This window comes from Oncorhynchus mykiss, chromosome 21 (assembly GCF_057628025.1).
Source record: "Oncorhynchus mykiss isolate SJ-2025 chromosome 21, ASM5762802v1, whole genome shotgun sequence".
Taxonomy (NCBI): domain Eukaryota; kingdom Metazoa; phylum Chordata; class Actinopteri; order Salmoniformes; family Salmonidae; genus Oncorhynchus; species Oncorhynchus mykiss.
Window position 1 is genome coordinate 36,684,104 of NC_143042.1, and position 18,296 is coordinate 36,702,399.

The 18,296-nt window shown below is 44.3% G+C and overlaps 1 protein-coding gene and 1 long non-coding RNA gene across 2 annotated transcripts in view; one reads left to right on the forward strand and one right to left on the reverse strand.

The window, feature by feature from the left end:
• On the forward strand, nucleotides 1-8,816 carry LOC110500464 (uncharacterized). The gene is made up of 2 exons (XR_002470111.3): nucleotides 1-645; nucleotides 7,935-8,816. It is a non-coding gene; the product is annotated as an uncharacterized LOC110500464 (long non-coding RNA).
• The window catches only part of vax2 (ventral anterior homeobox 2), a 24,505-nt gene continuing 10,806 nt past the window's right edge, over nucleotides 4,598-18,296 (reverse strand). The window contains exon 3 of the mRNA XM_021577849.3: nucleotides 4,598-6,571. Within this exon, the coding sequence (XP_021433524.2) occupies nucleotides 6,077-6,571 (495 nt within the window). The 3' untranslated portion in view covers nucleotides 4,598-6,076. The remainder of the gene's footprint in view (nucleotides 6,572-18,296) is intronic.

Consider the following 18,296-nt stretch of genomic DNA (forward strand, 5'->3'; position numbering starts at 1 on the left):
AGTGGAACCCCCCGCAGCGCTCACTCTCCAGGTCATAGAGTGAGTTCATTGTTCAAGATGGATAAACAAAAAGCAAGAACGAGTGGTGCACAAAAAGAGTGCAAAAAAAGCTTGATCTTATCAAGCTCATGACAAATTACAGAAGATAACCAGTGCTTGAATTGGACTGAAATAGGTGCCGGTACTGTTTATATCTAGGTACAGTAGCTCCACAATACCTTTGAGCTAATATTCTATAAGAGGAACAGGAGCTCTAGCGGTATAATATTTGAGGTGCTGGTGCTCATCTCCGGTGAGCTCCTGACCAAGTCAAGCACAGCACATTAGCAAAGCTACCACCTCGCCCTCGACTGATGAAACACCATCGCAGGTGGAAGCTAGTAGACCTACTTATGCAGGAGCTAGCTAGCACTAGCAGCCTCCCAGTCCCGACAGAGACCTCACTGCCTGGGCCCAGCAATGACAGTAGCCTTGCTCCTCCTCTACTTCTTCCTCCCCTCGAGAATAGTGACAGTTCCTCTAGTGAGCGTGCCGGTCTTGTTTCTCCTCCTTCTCTCCCCCCAAAAACCAAGCTGACGACTGCCAGAGACCCAGCGATGTTCAAATCAAATTTTATGAGAGCAACCCACCTTCTGTGAATAACTGGTAAGCCTACGAGTGATGAGACGGATTGCCCGTCCGCGTGTAGTCCGAGTTCCAATGTGTAACATAAATAGGTTACCAGCTAAATACTGTATTTAGCTTTACATACTGGTCTCATAGACTGGAAGTAACATAGTACATGTAAATCCAGAACACTCAAATTAGTATGATATGTTACATTTGGTATGGACGGTTGCATAAGATAGAAGGTTACTTAAGGCACAAATGAAGCGGGTGTGGTTAGGTTAGTGCATAATGTGAACGTCAGCAACGCAAAGGTTGTGTGTGTTCATATCTCATCACGGACAATTTCAGAACTTTTTTCTACTTCGCAACTACTTAGCATGTTAGCTAACCCTTCTCCTAACCCTAACCATCTTAGCTAACCCTTCTCCTAACCCTAACCATTTTAGCTAACCCTTCTCCTAACCCTAACCATTTTAGCTAACCCTTCTCCTAACCCTAACCATTTTAGCTAACCCTTCTCCTAACCCTAACCCTTTTAGCTAACCCTTCTCCTAACCCTAACCCTTTTAGCTAACCCTTCTCCTAACCCTAACCCTTTAAGCTAACCCTTCTCCTAACCCTAACCATTTTAGCTAACCCTTCTCCTAACCCTAACCCTTTTAGCTAACCCTTCCCCTAACCCTAACTGGGGTGGCAGGTAGCCTAGTGGTTAGTGCATTGGGCCAGTAACTGTAAAGGTTGCTGGATTGAATCCCTGAGCTGACAAGGTAAAAATATGTTGTTCTGCCCCTGAATAAGGCAGTTAACCCACTGTTCCCTGGTAGGGTGTCACTGTAAATAACATTTTGTTCTTAAATGACTTGCCTAGTTAATTAAATTTTTTTTTTTTAAATAACCCCTAGTACTAGCTAACAGTTACAACAAATTAGTATTTGTAACAATGTGTAATTTGTAACATATTAAATGGATGATGGACATCCACAAATTAATACATACCAAACATAACATATCATGCTAAATTGACTCCTGAGTGGGGCAGCGGCCTAAGGCACTGCGTCTTAGTGCAAGAGGCATCCCTACAGTCCCTGGTTTGAATCCAGGCTGTATCACATCTGGCTGTGTTTGGGAGTCCCATAGGACGGAGCACAATTGACCCAGCATTGTCCGGGGTAGGCAGTCATTGTAAATAAGAATTTGTTATTAACTGACTTGCCTAAGTTAAAAAAATGGAATGTCTTGGTTTTACGTACAAAACAATATGAAATGCTCTGAGACCACATTGAGCTATTAGTAGGCTAGTCTGCATAATGAAACAATCCCTAGTAAGCTATTGTTTTGACGGTGGACTGATTCTATTAATGCTCAATAATACACTGGTTTTAAGCAGCACAAACTTTTTACCCAAGCTGCGAGAGAGCACAAGGTAGGCTATAGACCTAACAGGACAGTTGTATATTCAAACAATGATTGGTTACTGGTTAGTATGCTGTTCATTTTACAATCTTCAATGTTTGAAGTTCCCACTTTAATTACTGAACAAGTAAATACATTATTGCCGCCAGCCAGCATTCTATATAGCAGCACTGCGACACTGCAGGCCTCTAGCTTCGTGAAACATAAACATTAGGGATGCACGATATATCGGTAAGCATATCGGAATCAGCCGATATTAGCCAAAGATGCCAACATCAGCATCGGACCGATGTCTAGTTTAACACAAAACCGATGTCAAAGCTGACGTGCATACCTATATAACGTAGGTAGATGACGTGCATACCTATATAACGTAGGTAGATGACGTGCATACCTATATAAAACGTAGGTAGATGATGTAATGACGCCACGAAAAATACAGCGCTACACGTGCAACACGGCGTTCCTAACCGAGCCCACAATGTCTGCTGTGTGGATCTATTTTGGTGTTTCAAAGGAAGATATTTACACCGCTATTATTTCCCGAGGAGGGGAGAGAGTGAAATCGTTCAATACCACAGACCTAATTACTCATTTGAAAGTGCATCACCCCCAGACGTTGAGCGGAGAAAAAAAAACAAGCGCACACTTTCAACAACTAAACAAGTCGAGCAGTCAGTAGAGTAGGAACATTTCAGCGAGACAACTCAAAGGCGAAATCCATTAACGCCAAGATAATGGAATTCAATGCAGTTCTCTGTCGTGGATGATGTTGGCTTTCCCCGACTGGTCGAGCACCTCGAGCCCCGGTACACACTACCAAGTAGGTGGTATTTTTCAGACGTAGCCCTACCGGAGTTACACTGTATCGTTGAAATGCACATCGATGAGCTACTTGCTATGGGCGTCACTGCTATTAGCGTCATAACTGACATTTGGACCAGACATGTCAGCCCCATGAGCATGCTCAGTCTGACAGCACCGTGGGTCAACAAGGATTTCGTACTGAGGAAAGCCATATTGCATGCTCAAGAATGGGCTGGTTCTCATACCGCTGCTGCCATTTCAATGGCATTTGAGAACATGTTTGAAACATGAACACACTCCTAGCGCCATTCGAAGAACTGACTGGAGAAATGAGCTCATCAACTGCGTCTGCAGCAGACGTGATACCCTCTGTCATGGCATTGAAACGCCTGCTCAACAAAACTGCTGACACGGACCGTGGGGTTAAAACTTGAAAAAGTCCTCTACTAGAGGCTGTGAACAAGCCATTCGGTGTTATTCTCTCGGAGGCTCTTTACTGTGTCGCCACCATGCTCGATGCTAGATACAAGGACCGCTACTTCGACGCAGACAAGAAACAGGGTTTACGTGAAATGTTACATACACAGCTGGACAAGATGGAAATGGACACAGTGACAGTGCCCACCGAGGAAGAGAGGCCACAGACGGACAGACGGAGCTGAAACTTCACTGCTTGACATGTATGATGAAATCCTGGTTGAGAATGAAACGACTGAACAAACGAACAACGAAACAGCACAGCAGGTAAGTGAAAGAAATAGGTTTTGATTATGTTTTACTGTTAATGGGGACATACGTAAATGCCAACAAAATAACTTTTTGGTTAGTGTGTGTGTGTGCGCGCGTGTGTGTGTTTAAACTATTTAACTGTACAAGAATGCTTCAAAGGCCGCTAAAATGTTAAATATCGGTTATCGGTATCGGGTTTTTTGGCAAAGAAAATATTTGATATCGGTATCGGCCAGAAACGTAATATCGGTGTATCCCTAATAAACGTTAGGCTTAACATGAGAAAATTACGACCAAACACTGTAGACTACCTCAGCGTTTATTTGTGAAGATGAGGTTGGCCATTTTTTATTGATGTCATCATGTAGCAACCAGGGACCTCACGAGAAGAAGAGATAGAGCCATCTTGAGCCCCCTATCTATGTGGCCTAGTGTGACTCCATGAAGAGAGTCAACTGACCTTAAAAGCAAGCAGATATGACTTAGGGAATTCAAATATGAATGGCCAGAGCATAGGGAAGAAAGTTGTCTGGTCACAGTCAATACGGCTCAGAGCTTCAGGTCTCTTTGGGCCAAATCAAAACATGTGTCCTCCTGCTTGTGTATGTTCAACAACTGAATCCAGAACCTGTAACTAACTCTTAAGCTGTCTTTTTAATTTGACCAGACAAGTCAGTTAAGAACAAATTCTTATTTACAATGACGGCCTAGGAACAGTGGGTTAACTGCCTTGTTCAGGGGCAGAACGACATATTTTTAGCTTGGGGATTTGATCTACCAACCTTTGAGTTACTGGCCCAACACTCCAAGCAATAGGCTGCTACGTGCCACGTCAATGGGTAGTGGGTAGTCCGAATCCATTGCATTTAAAACTGTACCTATGGGAGAGTGACTGTAGGGAGGATTAGTAGTGCACTATATGGGGAAAAGGGTGCCATTTGTGATACAACCTGTGAATATCTGATATCTCAAGATCTCAAATAACTTTCATGAGAACAAACTTTCAACCAGAAAAAAAAGGGAGAAAAATTGAAAAAGCTTCTAGGAACATAAAGTGCTTTATATCAAAGGTAAAATAATGGAAATCAAACATTGGATGAGTCTTGTGCACAGGAGAGTGTCTGGGAGGGAATAGCCAAATACCATTTAAATAATAACAACAAGAGAAGGGAAAAAGAAGCAAGTGGCTTTGAAAGTACCAATCTGAGAAAACATTTACATTAAAAACAGTTAAAAAGCAATGACGCGTACTGCATCCTGTGTGTGTTGACCTATCAGAACATCACACACAGAGTTCCATGAGATAAGGAGAAGTATTGATATGGACCGGTTAAGTAGGAATTGTGTGTCTGTCTGTCTGTCTGTCTGTCTGTCTGTCTGTCTGTCTGTCTGTCTGTGTCTGTCTGTGTCTGTGTCTGTCTGTCTGTCTGTGTCTGTCTGTCTGTCTGTGTCTGTCTGTCTGTCTGTGTCTGTCTGTGTGTCTGTGCACCAAACCTAGGTGATCAACATTCAACCACAAGAGAATGAGTGGTGAATACCAGGTGATGCGGTAGTATACGTACCGGATAGATGGGTTGCATTTTATGTACACTAAAAACAAATACAAATCCCCCACCCCCCCATGATGATAAACCCTTTGTGTTCCAAAACATTCTGAGATTATCTGAACGGGGGTCGTCAGGGTAACCTGCTTGCTTTAAACTAGAGAGTAGTCTCTGTAGCCAATGGTAACGCATACTGCGGGCAAAGTGATACTGCTTCACTGGTGAATTACATATCAAGAGTTCATGTCATGGGAGGGGATAAAAGGTCAGTGGGTCAAGCTCATCAGGTTGACCTCGAATTTACTCCAGTTAATTGTACGACAAAACAATGTGAGGGTGTAGCGCAGAGCAGAGATGAAGCTAACAGCGCTATCGCTAACCCATTACTTTGGCGAGGACATATCCCCTGTACCTTTTCTTTTTATATTTCTTAGCATGGATTTGACCTAAGACTAGCTTTAGTTTACACACCATTTGTCCACATTTTAAAACACACACAGAACCAACCAAATAAAGAATTTACAGAAATCAGTGTTGGACACTATACAATACGAACTAATATTAGAAACTGCTAAAGTGTATGATTATTTTACTTAGAACGTTCTGGCAGAAAGCTGCCACACATGATGATTTTGCTGGGAAGTATGTAATGTATTGAAGGGGTAACTGGTTGCACTCCTTGTAATGTAATCTATAGACGATATTCAGTAGCAAGTAGCTGGAGAACGGGTGGGTACAGGGTGCAACCAATGACACAACACGGCTGCGCAAGGATAGCCCTGCTCCTTCTGAGGTGCACCTCCACCCAGCTGTCTGTCTGTCCATCCTTGTCAGCCAATCTTGGACAATGATGTTGGTGATCCAACCAACGACGGACAACAATGTTGGTGTGCGGATAGGTGGTGGTAGACCAGATGGAGGGAGAGAGGGGGGAGTCATCCCAACCCCATCCCAAAACCCCAAGTAGCCGCCCCTTAGGAAACTGTCTTCTTCCCAGTCAGATCGCCATCCTTGGAGATCCTGTCCAGCCGCATGTAGGGTTCGAACGCAGAGGATCCGCACCCATACCCGGATGCCAGTTCATGATGAGCACCCCCTAGCAGTGGCATGGAGAAGCACAGTGAGTGCGACGGCGGCACGCCCAGACGCGACGAGGGCGGAGTCCCACCCAGGGAGGGCAACGACAGCCCGAAAGTCCCGCCCATCCCATGAACGCCATTTCTCGGTGGTGTGCTGCTACCCGGCGAGGAGGAGGAGCCTCCGGGGCTGCCCAAAAGAGAGCCGTTTCCTGGGTGGTGGGTGCCCAGTAGGGGGTTAGGGGGCTGGGCGGAGAGGAGGCGCCCCTGCTCAAGGAGGCGCAGGATGTTACAGGTGGCCAGCGACTCGGAGGTGGAGGAGGAGCGCTTGTCAGAGTCTTTGGTTGTGTCTTTCTTCTGCTTGGTACGACGGTTCTGAAACCACACTTTGACCTGGAAGGACAGAAGAAGGGAGAGAAATGCTAAAGGGTTAAAACATGGTTTTATTAATGAAATGGTTTGGTTCACTAAAACAGCTGACAACAGGGTAAATAATAACTCTTACTTATGTGCCGTTAAAACCATACAAACACATTATATTTTGTCATTATCCAGAGCAGTTGGGGTTAAGGGCCTTGCTCAAGGGAACATTGACACATTTTTTACCTAGTTGGCTGAGGGATTCGAATCAGCGACCTTTTGGTTACTGGCTCAAAGCTCTTAACTGCTAGGTCGCCCCAGACTCTTTCTCACCGATCATCTTAGCCATCACTGGATTTCAGTTCATTCTGTTAATGAAACTTTAATCCAGAAGTCCCATTGAGATGTAAAAGATCACATTTTCAAGGGAGTCTTTGTCAAGAAGGCAGCTCCAAATTGAGAGAGTTACCAAGGACAGGCTTTCAGTGGAGGATAAGGTAAAGCACATGATATGCCCACAGTATGCACACGTTGGTGACACACGATACAAAAGTGCCTCGCCATCCATACACCCACAGACACAAGCATCATACATACAAAGGCAATCCCAAGTACACCTCATTGGATCAACACTGTTGTTTTCCTGACTGGGTTTGACCACGATTGGATGGTTTTACCCTCATCTCTCTCACTAAGGTGCCTGATAGAGACTGGGGGGAGGAGTCCGTGTGCGATTGGAATGGAATGGGGACCTTGTCAGCCAGTGAAAGTTAGTTAGTGAATCTGTTTTTTGTCTACGAGTGCAAAGTATACAACACATTTCCCAAGTATGACAAAACTATAAGCACAGCAATAGCTTTGAAGGGAAGGGCTGGTGTTTCCTAAACCTGTTTCGACTGAGAGTCTAAGCAAGGACAAAGTGAATTGTTGTGCTGTGCTGTGATAGGTAGACAAGGCTACACAGTCAACTTCTCTACACAGCACACAGCGTGCCATTCGTGAGGGTAGCTCACTGAACATTGACTGTCCTTGTTTCTGGATGTTTCATTGATGCGCAAGTGCTTTAATGTATAGCGTGTGTGTGTGGAACTGTAGAGTTGTAAGGGGGGGCAAGGCATGTGCCAAACACACAATACACAGGGAAAGGGGGGTCAGGGGAGATCAGATGCTTTTGCTCAGACACACGTCATAGGGTGGACTTTAACTCGCCTATGAATTGAATTATCACCGATCTTTGCATGCTCTCACAAATGATTGGCCTTAATATATTTCTGATTGATTTCTGATTGTGCTGTGACTTGGAGGTAGTCTATGCTTAATTGTACAAACTTTTTTTTGAGTCACCCTCCTCCTGTGATTGGAGCATCCCCTAACTATGCTCTCTCTTTTGTTGCAGTTTTCGCCCTCTGCCTCCTTTTATAACCTGGAGCAGGAGCACAAGACGCAGGCTGTCGGTCCAAACAGCGAAGGTCTGAGCTGCAGCGCTCTGGTCGGAGCCAACTCTTTGAGACAATTTATGTTTGATCCGAAAATGTGGTCGGAGGCGCTTTATGGATGGTGTGACGCAGGCCTAATTGATGCTCTATCCCACGTCGCCGTGCGCCTCTCAAATGTTGTAACAATGCGGAGGGCTCCGTGTAGCTCCGCATTTGCATGATTGGTTGACGGTAGGTGAGGGCGGGAGGTCCTGTATAAACACAAACTCACCTCCTTGACAAGAGCTCTGCTCGGCGAAGCGCAAGAAGTATGAATGCCCTGACCATATCACCGCAAATGCTGCACGGCCAATAGGGACGTCGGATTGACCATGCAGTGCCTTTAAGTGGCGCCTGACCTAAACATAGTTCGCCCTGCGTTCAGAGCTGTCATTGTTTTTTGTTGTAGGTCTTGCTCCAAGCGTCACTCCCCATGCTCCCCCGTGCTAGTGGTGATTGTGGCGCCGCCAGGCAGCTGTTATTCATATTTTTGATCAAGTTTCGCCTGGTGAATTGTATTGCTCATGACACCATTCAATGGGTGACCTGTCATGACACCATCCAATAGGTGACCTGTCAGGAACCTGTGATTTGTTGTATAAGAATTTGCCCCAAACATAACGCTTTGTATTCAGGACAAAAAGATCACGCAAACACGAGGCATGTATTGGAATATTTTTATTCCCTACAGGCCTCGTTCTTTTCACTGTCATTTGGGTTAATATTGTGGAGTAATTACAATGTTGCCTATCCATCCTCAGTTTTCTCATGATCAAAACCATTAAACTCTAACTGTTTTAAAATCACCATCATTTCCTTATTCTCCAGCAACTGAGTTAGGAAGGAGGCCTCTATCTTTATAGTGACTGGGAGTATTGATACACCATCCAAATCCTAATGAATAACTTCACCGTGCTCAAAGGGATATTCAGCGTCTATGTTTTTATATTTACACATCTACCAATCGGTGCAAATCGTTGCGAGGCATTGAAAAACCTCCCTGGTCTTTGTGGTTGAATCTGTGCTTGAAATTCACAACTCTATTGAGGGATCTTACACATGTAGGATTTTATTTAAAAAAATCATGTTAACAATTATTATTGAACATGCAACTCGTGCAATGGAGGAGATCTTCGTAGGCTATACTCAGCCTTGTCTCAGGGTAGTAAGTTGGTCTGTTGACATCCCCCACAGTGTCTCCTGACCCCCCCCCCCCCCCTCAGCCTCCAGTATCTATACTATAAAAAGTCTATGTGCTGGGGACAGTCTGTTATATCTGGTGTAATTCTCCTGTCTTATCTGGCGTCCTGTGTAAATTTAAGTACGCTCCCTCTAATTCTCTCCCTCTCTCACCAGTCTTAGCGTCAACAGTGAAGAGGCGACTCCGGGATGCTGGCCTTCCAGGCAGAGTTCCTCTGTCCAGTTTCTGTTATTTTGCCCATCTTAATCTTTTCTTTTTATTGGCCAGTCTGAGATATGGCTTTTTCTTTGCAACTCTGCCTAGAGGGCCAGGATCCTGGAGACGCCTCTTCACTGTTGACGTTGAGACTGGTGTTTTGCGGGTACTATTTAATGAAGCTGCCAGTTGAGGACTTGTGAGGCGTCTGTTTCTCAAACTAGACACTCTAATGTACTTGTCCTCTTGCTCAGTTGTGCACCGGGGCCTCCCACTCCTCTTTCTATTCTGGTTAAAGCCAGTTTGCGCTGTTCTGTGAAGGGAGTAGTACACAGCGTTGTAGGAGATCTTCTATTTCTTTACAATTTCTCACATGGAATAGCCTTCATTCCTCAGAACAAGAATAGACTGACGAGTTACAGAAGAAAGGTTTTGAGCCTGTAATCGAACCCACAAAATGCTGATGCTCCAAATACTCAACTACTCTAAAGAAGGCTAGTTTTATTGCTTCTTTAATCAGAACAGTTTTCAGCTGTGCTAACATAATTGCAAAATGGTTTTCTAATGATCAATTAGCCTTTTAAAATTATAAACTTGTATTAGCTAACACAACGTGCCATTGGAACACAGGAGTGATGGTTGCTGATAATGGGCCTCTGTATGCCTATGTAGATATTCCATAAAAAAATCTGCAGTTTCCAGCTACAATAGTCATTTACAACATTAACATTGTCTACACTGTATTTCTGATCAATTTGGTGTTATTTTAATGGACAGAAAATTGCTTTTCATTCAAAAACAAGAACAGTTCTAAGTGACCTCAAACTTTTGAACAGTAGTGTATATATCTTTATTATTATGGCTCTAGATTGCAGGAAAAAAAGCTGTTTCGGGTATTTGAAAAATGCTAAATTCTCCAACCCCACAGCCATCCTCATACTTTCTGCCCCCCTCAGATTTTTGGGGTACACCCCTGCATAGTATTCACATGCTCTGCGTCCATCAACGCATCGCCTGTTTATTTTGAGAACCCTGCTATCTAATCCAGCTAAAAGGGGGATATGGCCATTGGTACAGCAGACTGAGCACCAAGCGGCTTCCATTTTGCAGCTAGACACCATAAAGTGTTCATGTAATATTATTAATGTTTCACAACAATTTGCTGATTTGACAGTCAGGCAGAATAATGTAAGGATGTGGCTTTGAACATGCCATCTCTCAAGTCAGTGCACACGCCGTATAGCCTAGCCTACACACGGAGGAGGGGCTATCGTGGGTTGCGTTCCAAGGGCAACCTACTCCTTATATAGTGCACTAGAGAATAGGGTTCCATTTGGAAAGCATCAATGATGAGTAGGACCTAGCTAACCTATATGATTAGCAGCAGCATGACAAGTACAGGACACACACAACACAATACGACCAAGGGCTGAGCTGCTGCATTCACATCACACACAGCAGTCACAGAGAGGTCATATGTATATAAGACATGCAACCGATGGCAACCACAGGACAGATTACCTCCCCAGTCCCCACCACAACTCTCTCTCTTTAACATTTACTCACACACATAATCTCTGGTAACCTTGAAGAGAGAGGGGAAATATTCAGACACTCTAGGAGGAGGACAACGGAGGTAGAATCAAGAAGAATATTAACTCGGTTAAAAGAGTCTGACTGGACAGGTGAAAGCTATATGATAGAACTGTTGTTTACAGGGTTGGGGTGCATTCCATTTCAATTCCATTCAATTCAGGAAGTAAACTGAAATTCCAATTCTCTTCAATGCTTTTCAAATCAGGAAAGTGTGGAATTGGAATTCAGTTACATTTCTAAATTGACCTGAAATGGAATTGACCACAACCCTGAATAAAACTGTTGTTTACACCTGCGGTCCTGGTGGTTAGTTAAGTCTCAGGACTTCAGGTCACCGTCGTCTCAGCGGTTCCATTAGTATGTGTATAATGAGATTGGGAAGGGATCTTCCCCCGCTGAGAAGGACACTGATGCCACATCTTAGACTTAGAGTAAAGACATGGGCCTCAATCCACATAGTCTCTGTCTCGTCTTAACCCTCTTTATGTATATAGTGCATCTGCCTAAGCTAAAAAAACACCACTTCCCACACCAGGGTTTCTCAAACCAAAACCTCAGATGGAGTCTTGTGTCCCTAATGCCTCCCCATTGGGTGAAAACCCACAATCACCGCTCTCCGCCTCCTCGGTAGGGCGTGGCTTAGCCAGGGACTGAGATGCGGGGAGGCTGGAGGGGGCCGGGCCGTTCATAGTCGTCCGCTTGAGGAAAAACCCTGGGGTTTACAGGGGACTACTACGGAAGGGAAGGGGGGGGGGGAATTATGAAAAGAGAAAGAAAACAAATCTCTACCCTCTCGTACAAATACACTATTGGAAATAAATCCATCCTAATGAGATCCAGGGTTCAGAGCTAGGGCAGAGATTACAGAGAGAGAGAGGGGGAGAGCTGGCCTGGCAATGACCTGAATTTGCCCTGCAGCTCTCCCGCTCCCCTCTGCTCTCTGCTCTGCTTGGGCACAGCCAGGGCACAGCAAGGGCACAGCCAGGGCAGAGCAAGGCTGGGCAGGGGTGGTTAGAACAGAGGTAGGAGAGGAGAGAGTAAAAGCAGAACATTCTGGATAGCTGGACTGCTACAGGGTAGTAGGCCTGTGTCCACTACTACACACTCCATCTCACAACACAAGGGTTAGAGTAGAGCAGGTAAGGCCAAACAGAGTGTGCAGGACAGAGCTGGATAGTCCTGAGTCCACTAGTACTAAACACTGCCAAACCACAACAACACAAGCAGAAAATAAGCAGGGATGGAGTGGTGTTAGTTTGAGCCACCTGCTAGGGCTAACTAACCCAGGGCAAAGGTCAACTGGGAGTCCATATGTGAGTCTACCGAACTGAAGCAGCTCAAGAGATGGATGTCACACTATTTACAGTCACATCAGCAACGCAACACCGGCTGGCTATACATGCAGACAGATAACCGGTGTCATGAAGCGTTCTGATTGTGTCTAATGAAGACATCAAACCTACACATCAGAATGATTCATTAGAAAATGTAATGCTATAAAAATACATATATAAAGGATTAGGCTGGCCAAAATGTGGTAACACTTTTATCACCCTTTGGGTAGGATGACTTTGTTTCTAAGCCTCCATATAGTTCTTATGAAGGCTTTATCAATGCCCTATAAAGCTACTAAAGGCTGTAGTTGTGACCCAATAATTGGGTGTACTAGTGAGAAGCTAGTTAATCTCTTAAAAGAGAGTCTGTGGGGTGGAAAAGCCTGGCTCCATTAAGCAGGACGGACACCTGCTGACAATATTTCGAACACTTTCTGTGACCCTGGAAGAGGCTCAATGTTCCCCCGCGACCCCGCTGATCCTACACATGTGATGAACATCAGACCGCCTGGCCTTGGTCTAGGAGTACAATGACTTCGTTTTCTATAGCAAAACTGTATGACTGTATGGCCCTTTTCTATAGGGAAACTCTATGGTAACAATGACTTTATTTCCTATAAGAATACTGTATGGTAGCAATTACAAAATGTTCTCTATGGAAACGGTACGGTAACATTGTACATGGGTGAATATGACAAATGTTCCTTTTCCTTCACAGCCCTTCTCTCTCTATCTCCAATCCCACGTTCTGTTCTAACACCTGGGACCTCATCCAAACACGGCCCCAGTTTCAATTTCTAACTCTTACCCCCTATATCTCCTACCCCCTATATCTCCTACCCCTATCGCGTCATCTTTTTCACCTTTTTTCACCTGCTCATCCTCTCGCCCTCGTGCCCTTGCTCCTTTGCCCTCGTCCCTCCCTCCCTCAATCCCTCCTTTGCATTACTGAAACACATGTCCAGGCAGGTTCAGCCAAGGGTCGACCCCATCTTAGCCACTCACTGGTAGATGTAGCTCCCTAATCCTCCTTAGCGCAAAAGCACTTGGGACTATTATTAGGCCCTCTGCTCCGTGCTCTGTCCCCCTCCCCATCCCGCCCACCCCCCCAGCCCGGGGGTGGGCCAAGCCCTTCGTCCTAAGGTCCTATGATGTCAAGGTTTAGATAAACCAATTCGGCTTGTTGTTCTTGCTAATCCAATGAGATAATTGCGTTATGCTATTTCCCGGTGAATGAAATGAAGGCCTTGCACACATGCACACACACATCCTTCAAAAGAGATTTGTTGCACCAAAAGAATATACATTACAAAAGCGTTTTGGAGACACCAAACAATGGCTGTGTAAACGTTTTCTGTGCAGATAATATCTCTGATGTATCACAAAAAAAATATCAGTTGTATCACAACGTTGTGTCAAATGTGTCGAACGTCAGTTTTACAACCTGAGACTGTACAAGGCCAGAGTAGGACATCACTGGACATAAAATTCCTTAAACTCTTGATCACACTTTTAAAATAATGAATAGCCCGGCAATGAATAGACAATGCAACAACATTTGTAACTGGTTTAGGCCCACGTCTGTCTGTCTCCCTTCCTTCCTAAAAATGTGTCCTACTCTTTCAGCTTTTATACAATCCCTGCCTCTGTCTCGTCCTCTCTCTCATTCTCCTACATCTGTAGGACTACGTAATGCCCTGTGCCCTCCGCGCTCCAGACGACTAGCCAGACAATGTCTGGGAGTTACTGAGAACAATGCACAGTGAAAGACATTCAGATATACACACACACATACACTACATGGCCAAAAGTATGTGGACGTCCCTTCAAATTAGTGGATTCGTCTATTTCAGCCACCGCCGTTGCTATCAGGTGTATAAAATCGAGCACACCACCATTCAATCTCCATAGACAAACATTGACAGTAGAATGGCCCCGTACTGAAGAGCTCAGTGACTTTCAACATGGCACCATCATTGGCTGTTGTGAAGTGGAAACGTCTAGGAGCAACAACGGCTCAGCCACAAAGTGGTAGACAACACAAGCTCAGAGAACGGGACCGCAGAGTGCTGAAGCGCATATCACGTAAAAATCATCTGTCCTCAGTTGCAACACTCACTACCAAGCTCCAAACTGTCTCTGGAAGCAATGTCAGCAAAATCGCTGTTTGTCGAGAGCTTCATGAAATGGGTTTCCATGGCCGAGCAGCCGCATACAAGCCTAAGATCACCATGCGCAATGCTGGATTGATGTAAAGCTCGCCACCATTGAACTTTGGAGCAGTGGAAAAGCGTTCTCTGGAGTGATACATCATGTTTCACCATCTGGTAGTCCGACGGACAAATCTGGGTTTGGCAGATGCCAGGAGAACACTTCCTGTCCCAATGCAAAGTGCCAACAGTAAAGTTTGGTGGATGAGGAATAATGGTCTGGGGCTGTTTTTCATGGTTTGGACTAGGCCCTTTAGTTCCTTAAGGGAAATCTTAACGCTACAGCATACAATAACATTTTAGACGATTCTATGCTTCCAATTTAGTGTCAACAGTTTGGGTAAGGCCTTTTCCTGTTTCAGCATGACAATACCCATGTGGACAAAGTGAGGTCCATACAGAAATGGTTTGTCAAGATTGATGTGGAAGAACTTGACTGGTCTGCACAGAGCCCTGACCTCAACCCCATTGAACACCTTTGGGATTAATTGGAACGCACACTGCGAGCCAGGCCTAATCACCCAACATCCGTGCCCAACCTCACTATTGCTCTTGTGCCTGAATGGAAGCAAGTCGCAGCAGCAATGTTCCAACATCTAGTGGAAAGCCTTCCCAAAAGAGTGGCAAATCCATATTAATGACCATGATTTTGGAATGAGATGTTCGACAAGCAGGTGTCCACATACTATGTACATACATACATACACACACAGAGAGAGACAGAGTCCGAGAGAGAAAGGAGAGAGAGAGAGAGACACACACACTCAGACCCCTGCTTTTTGCATCCTTGGTGATAGCCCAAGGCAACAAATGAAAGTCCCGACAGCAAAGCAATAAATGAGTGACAACAGCACAGACACAGATATGTGAAGAATCTCAGGTTTTTTGTATTTTTCGTATTTTAACCCTTTTTTTCTCCCCAATTTCATGATATCTAATTGGCAGTCTTGTCCCATTGCTGCAACTCTTGTTCGAACTCGGGAGAGGCGAAAGTCAAGAGCCATGCGTTCCCCAAAATATTTCAAAAACTATAAGCATTGTACTTGGGACAAATCATTCACTAAACCCGAAACCTCAATTAAATCTTGTAATAAATAATGTGGACATTGAGCAAGTTGAGGATACTAAACTGTTTGGTGTAACCCTGGATTGTAAAAAACTGTAATGTTCTAAAAATATTGATACAATGGTATCTTAGATGGGGAGAAGTCTGTCCGTAAAAAAAGTGCTGCTCTGCTTTGTCAACAAAACAAGTCCTACAGGCCCTAGTTTTGTTGCACCTGAACTACTGTTCAATCCTGTTATCAGGTGCCACAAAAAGAGACTTGGGAAAATTGCAATTGGCTCAGAACAGGGCAACACGGCTGGCCCTTGGATGTACACAGAGAGCTAACCTTAATAATAAGCATGTCAATCTCTCCTGGCTCAAAGTGGAGGAGAGATTGACTTCATCACTACTTGTATTTGTGAGAGGTATTGATATATTGAATGCACCGAGTTGTCTGTTTGAACTACTGGCACACAGCTCTGACACCCATGCATACCCCACAAGACATGACAACCAAAGGTCTATTCACAATCCCCAAGTCCAGAACAGACTATGGGAGGTGCACGGTACTACAAAGAGTCATGACTAGATGAAACTCTATTCCACATCAAGTAACTCATGCCAGCATTAAAATTAGATTTCAAAAACAGATACAAATACAGCGGGAGCTGTGAAGCAACAAAAAGCAAAGACACATGCATACAAACACGCGATAAGAAACGCACTACACACACATGTACACATAGATTTAGTGTTATAAATATATGGTAGTAGAGTAGAGGCCTGAGGGGACACACTTAATATGTTGTGAAATCTGTTATGATGATATTGAATTTTTTATTATTTTTGTTAATGTATTAATGCTTTTTTTTGCTGGACTCCAGGAAGAATCCGTAATAAATACAAATACAAATTTGAAAATCCCAAAATGAGGTCATTAAAACTATATACCCTTCTTTAAATTATTGAATTGCAAATTTCAGTTTGCCTCCCGGTTTGACTGCTTTCAACTCCAACTGACCCCAAAACCTGCTCTAGAAGCCCAACTGCTGCTGTTTCAAAAAAAAGAAGAGAGACACTGTACTACAGTATATATGGAAACTTTACATAGGCCCTGGAGTTATCCCTGGTCCGGTTATTCAACGTGGCTAGGGAAAACTCCTGGCCCCTGCACACATATGGCCACTCATGTACCCGTGGTGCACTAAGACGGTTACTGTGGGTCGGGTCTAAAGAGCTGAGCTCCCCAGAAGGAGAAGTGACAGAGGGATGTTTGTCAGCAGAGAAGGTATTAGTAGGGATGTCTGTGTGTATAGGATTCGGACAAGCTGATGTTTCAAAACAGAGGTGTTATGCATCTTTTTAATATGTCCTCGATCCTATCTCCTCACAGGGCTTTAGTAAGATTAGGATCAGATCCACTCTCTGGGTCTCTGCTCTCTCTATCTGTCAGTCCCTCTGCCTCTGTATCTCTCTCTCAAGCGCGAAGATCTAGGGTCAGTACAGCATAGAATAAATGAGCCCTTGTTTCGACAGTTTGTTTCCAGCATTTCATATCTCTGTTTTTATCTTGCATTCAGTTCTGCAGAATACAGGGTTGGAGGTTGCATACCACTCTAGACATGATCAACAATACACACACAAGCACTTACTGTACTTCATACACAAGTCTCTAAAACAAACATGGTTGTGGATGTTTTCCAGCAGCTCAAACGGCCCATCTGATTGTGCATGTTAGCAAGCTTTGCTGCCTTGAAAGATCAAAATACACCCAAATGTTTGGCCATAGCTGCTCGGTAAAAACATTTTGTCACTTAGCCTTCTACCACTTGTCCCAGCCCGGGATTAAACCAGTTTTAAACACCCCCTTCCACCATTAAATCCATGGCTTTTCCACAGATGGGCAGCAGAGAACAATATATCGATACATTGCAATGTAAGTAAAATGGTCCCTGGTGATGGTAAACTCAGTTGGGATGGGAAGAGTGTTGGGTAGGTAAAGAGAGGTTTCTGGGCAGCTATATGCATAACTGTCTCATTTCCCATAATCCAACCAGTTTTGAACAATAAAATAACATAATAGTCAAGTTGAAATAACATGGAAACTATGTTGACGCAACTTCTTTATGTCCAAAGGGGTTGAGAGCCTGTCAGGTGACAGATTACGATATCTTGTCATCATTTAAACAAGAGTAAAAAGATAAACCCTCATTCGCTTAAGTATTTTGTAAAACATAATTGTTTCAGTCTAGACCATCATTTCAGTCTGAGGGAAAAGTCATTTCAGTAAATGGTGCTAAAAGTGTTGTCCTACCATGGCCACCATTTACCAATAAGACATCTCCATTCCTCCTAGGGCCACCACTTACCAATAAGACATCTTCCTTCCTCCTAGGGCCACCACTTATCAATAAGACATCTCCATTCCTCCTAGGGCCACCACTTATCAATAAGACATCTCCATTCCTCCTAGGGCCACCACTTACCAATAAGACATCTCCATTCCTCCTAGGGCCACCACTTACCAATAAGACATCTTCCTTCCTCCTAGGGCCACCACTTATCAATAAGACATCTCCATTCCTCCTAGGGCCACCACTTACCAATAAGACATCTCCATTCCTCCTAGGGCCACCACTTACCAATAAGACATCTCCATTCCTCCTAGGTCCACCACCCACCAATAAGACATCTCCATT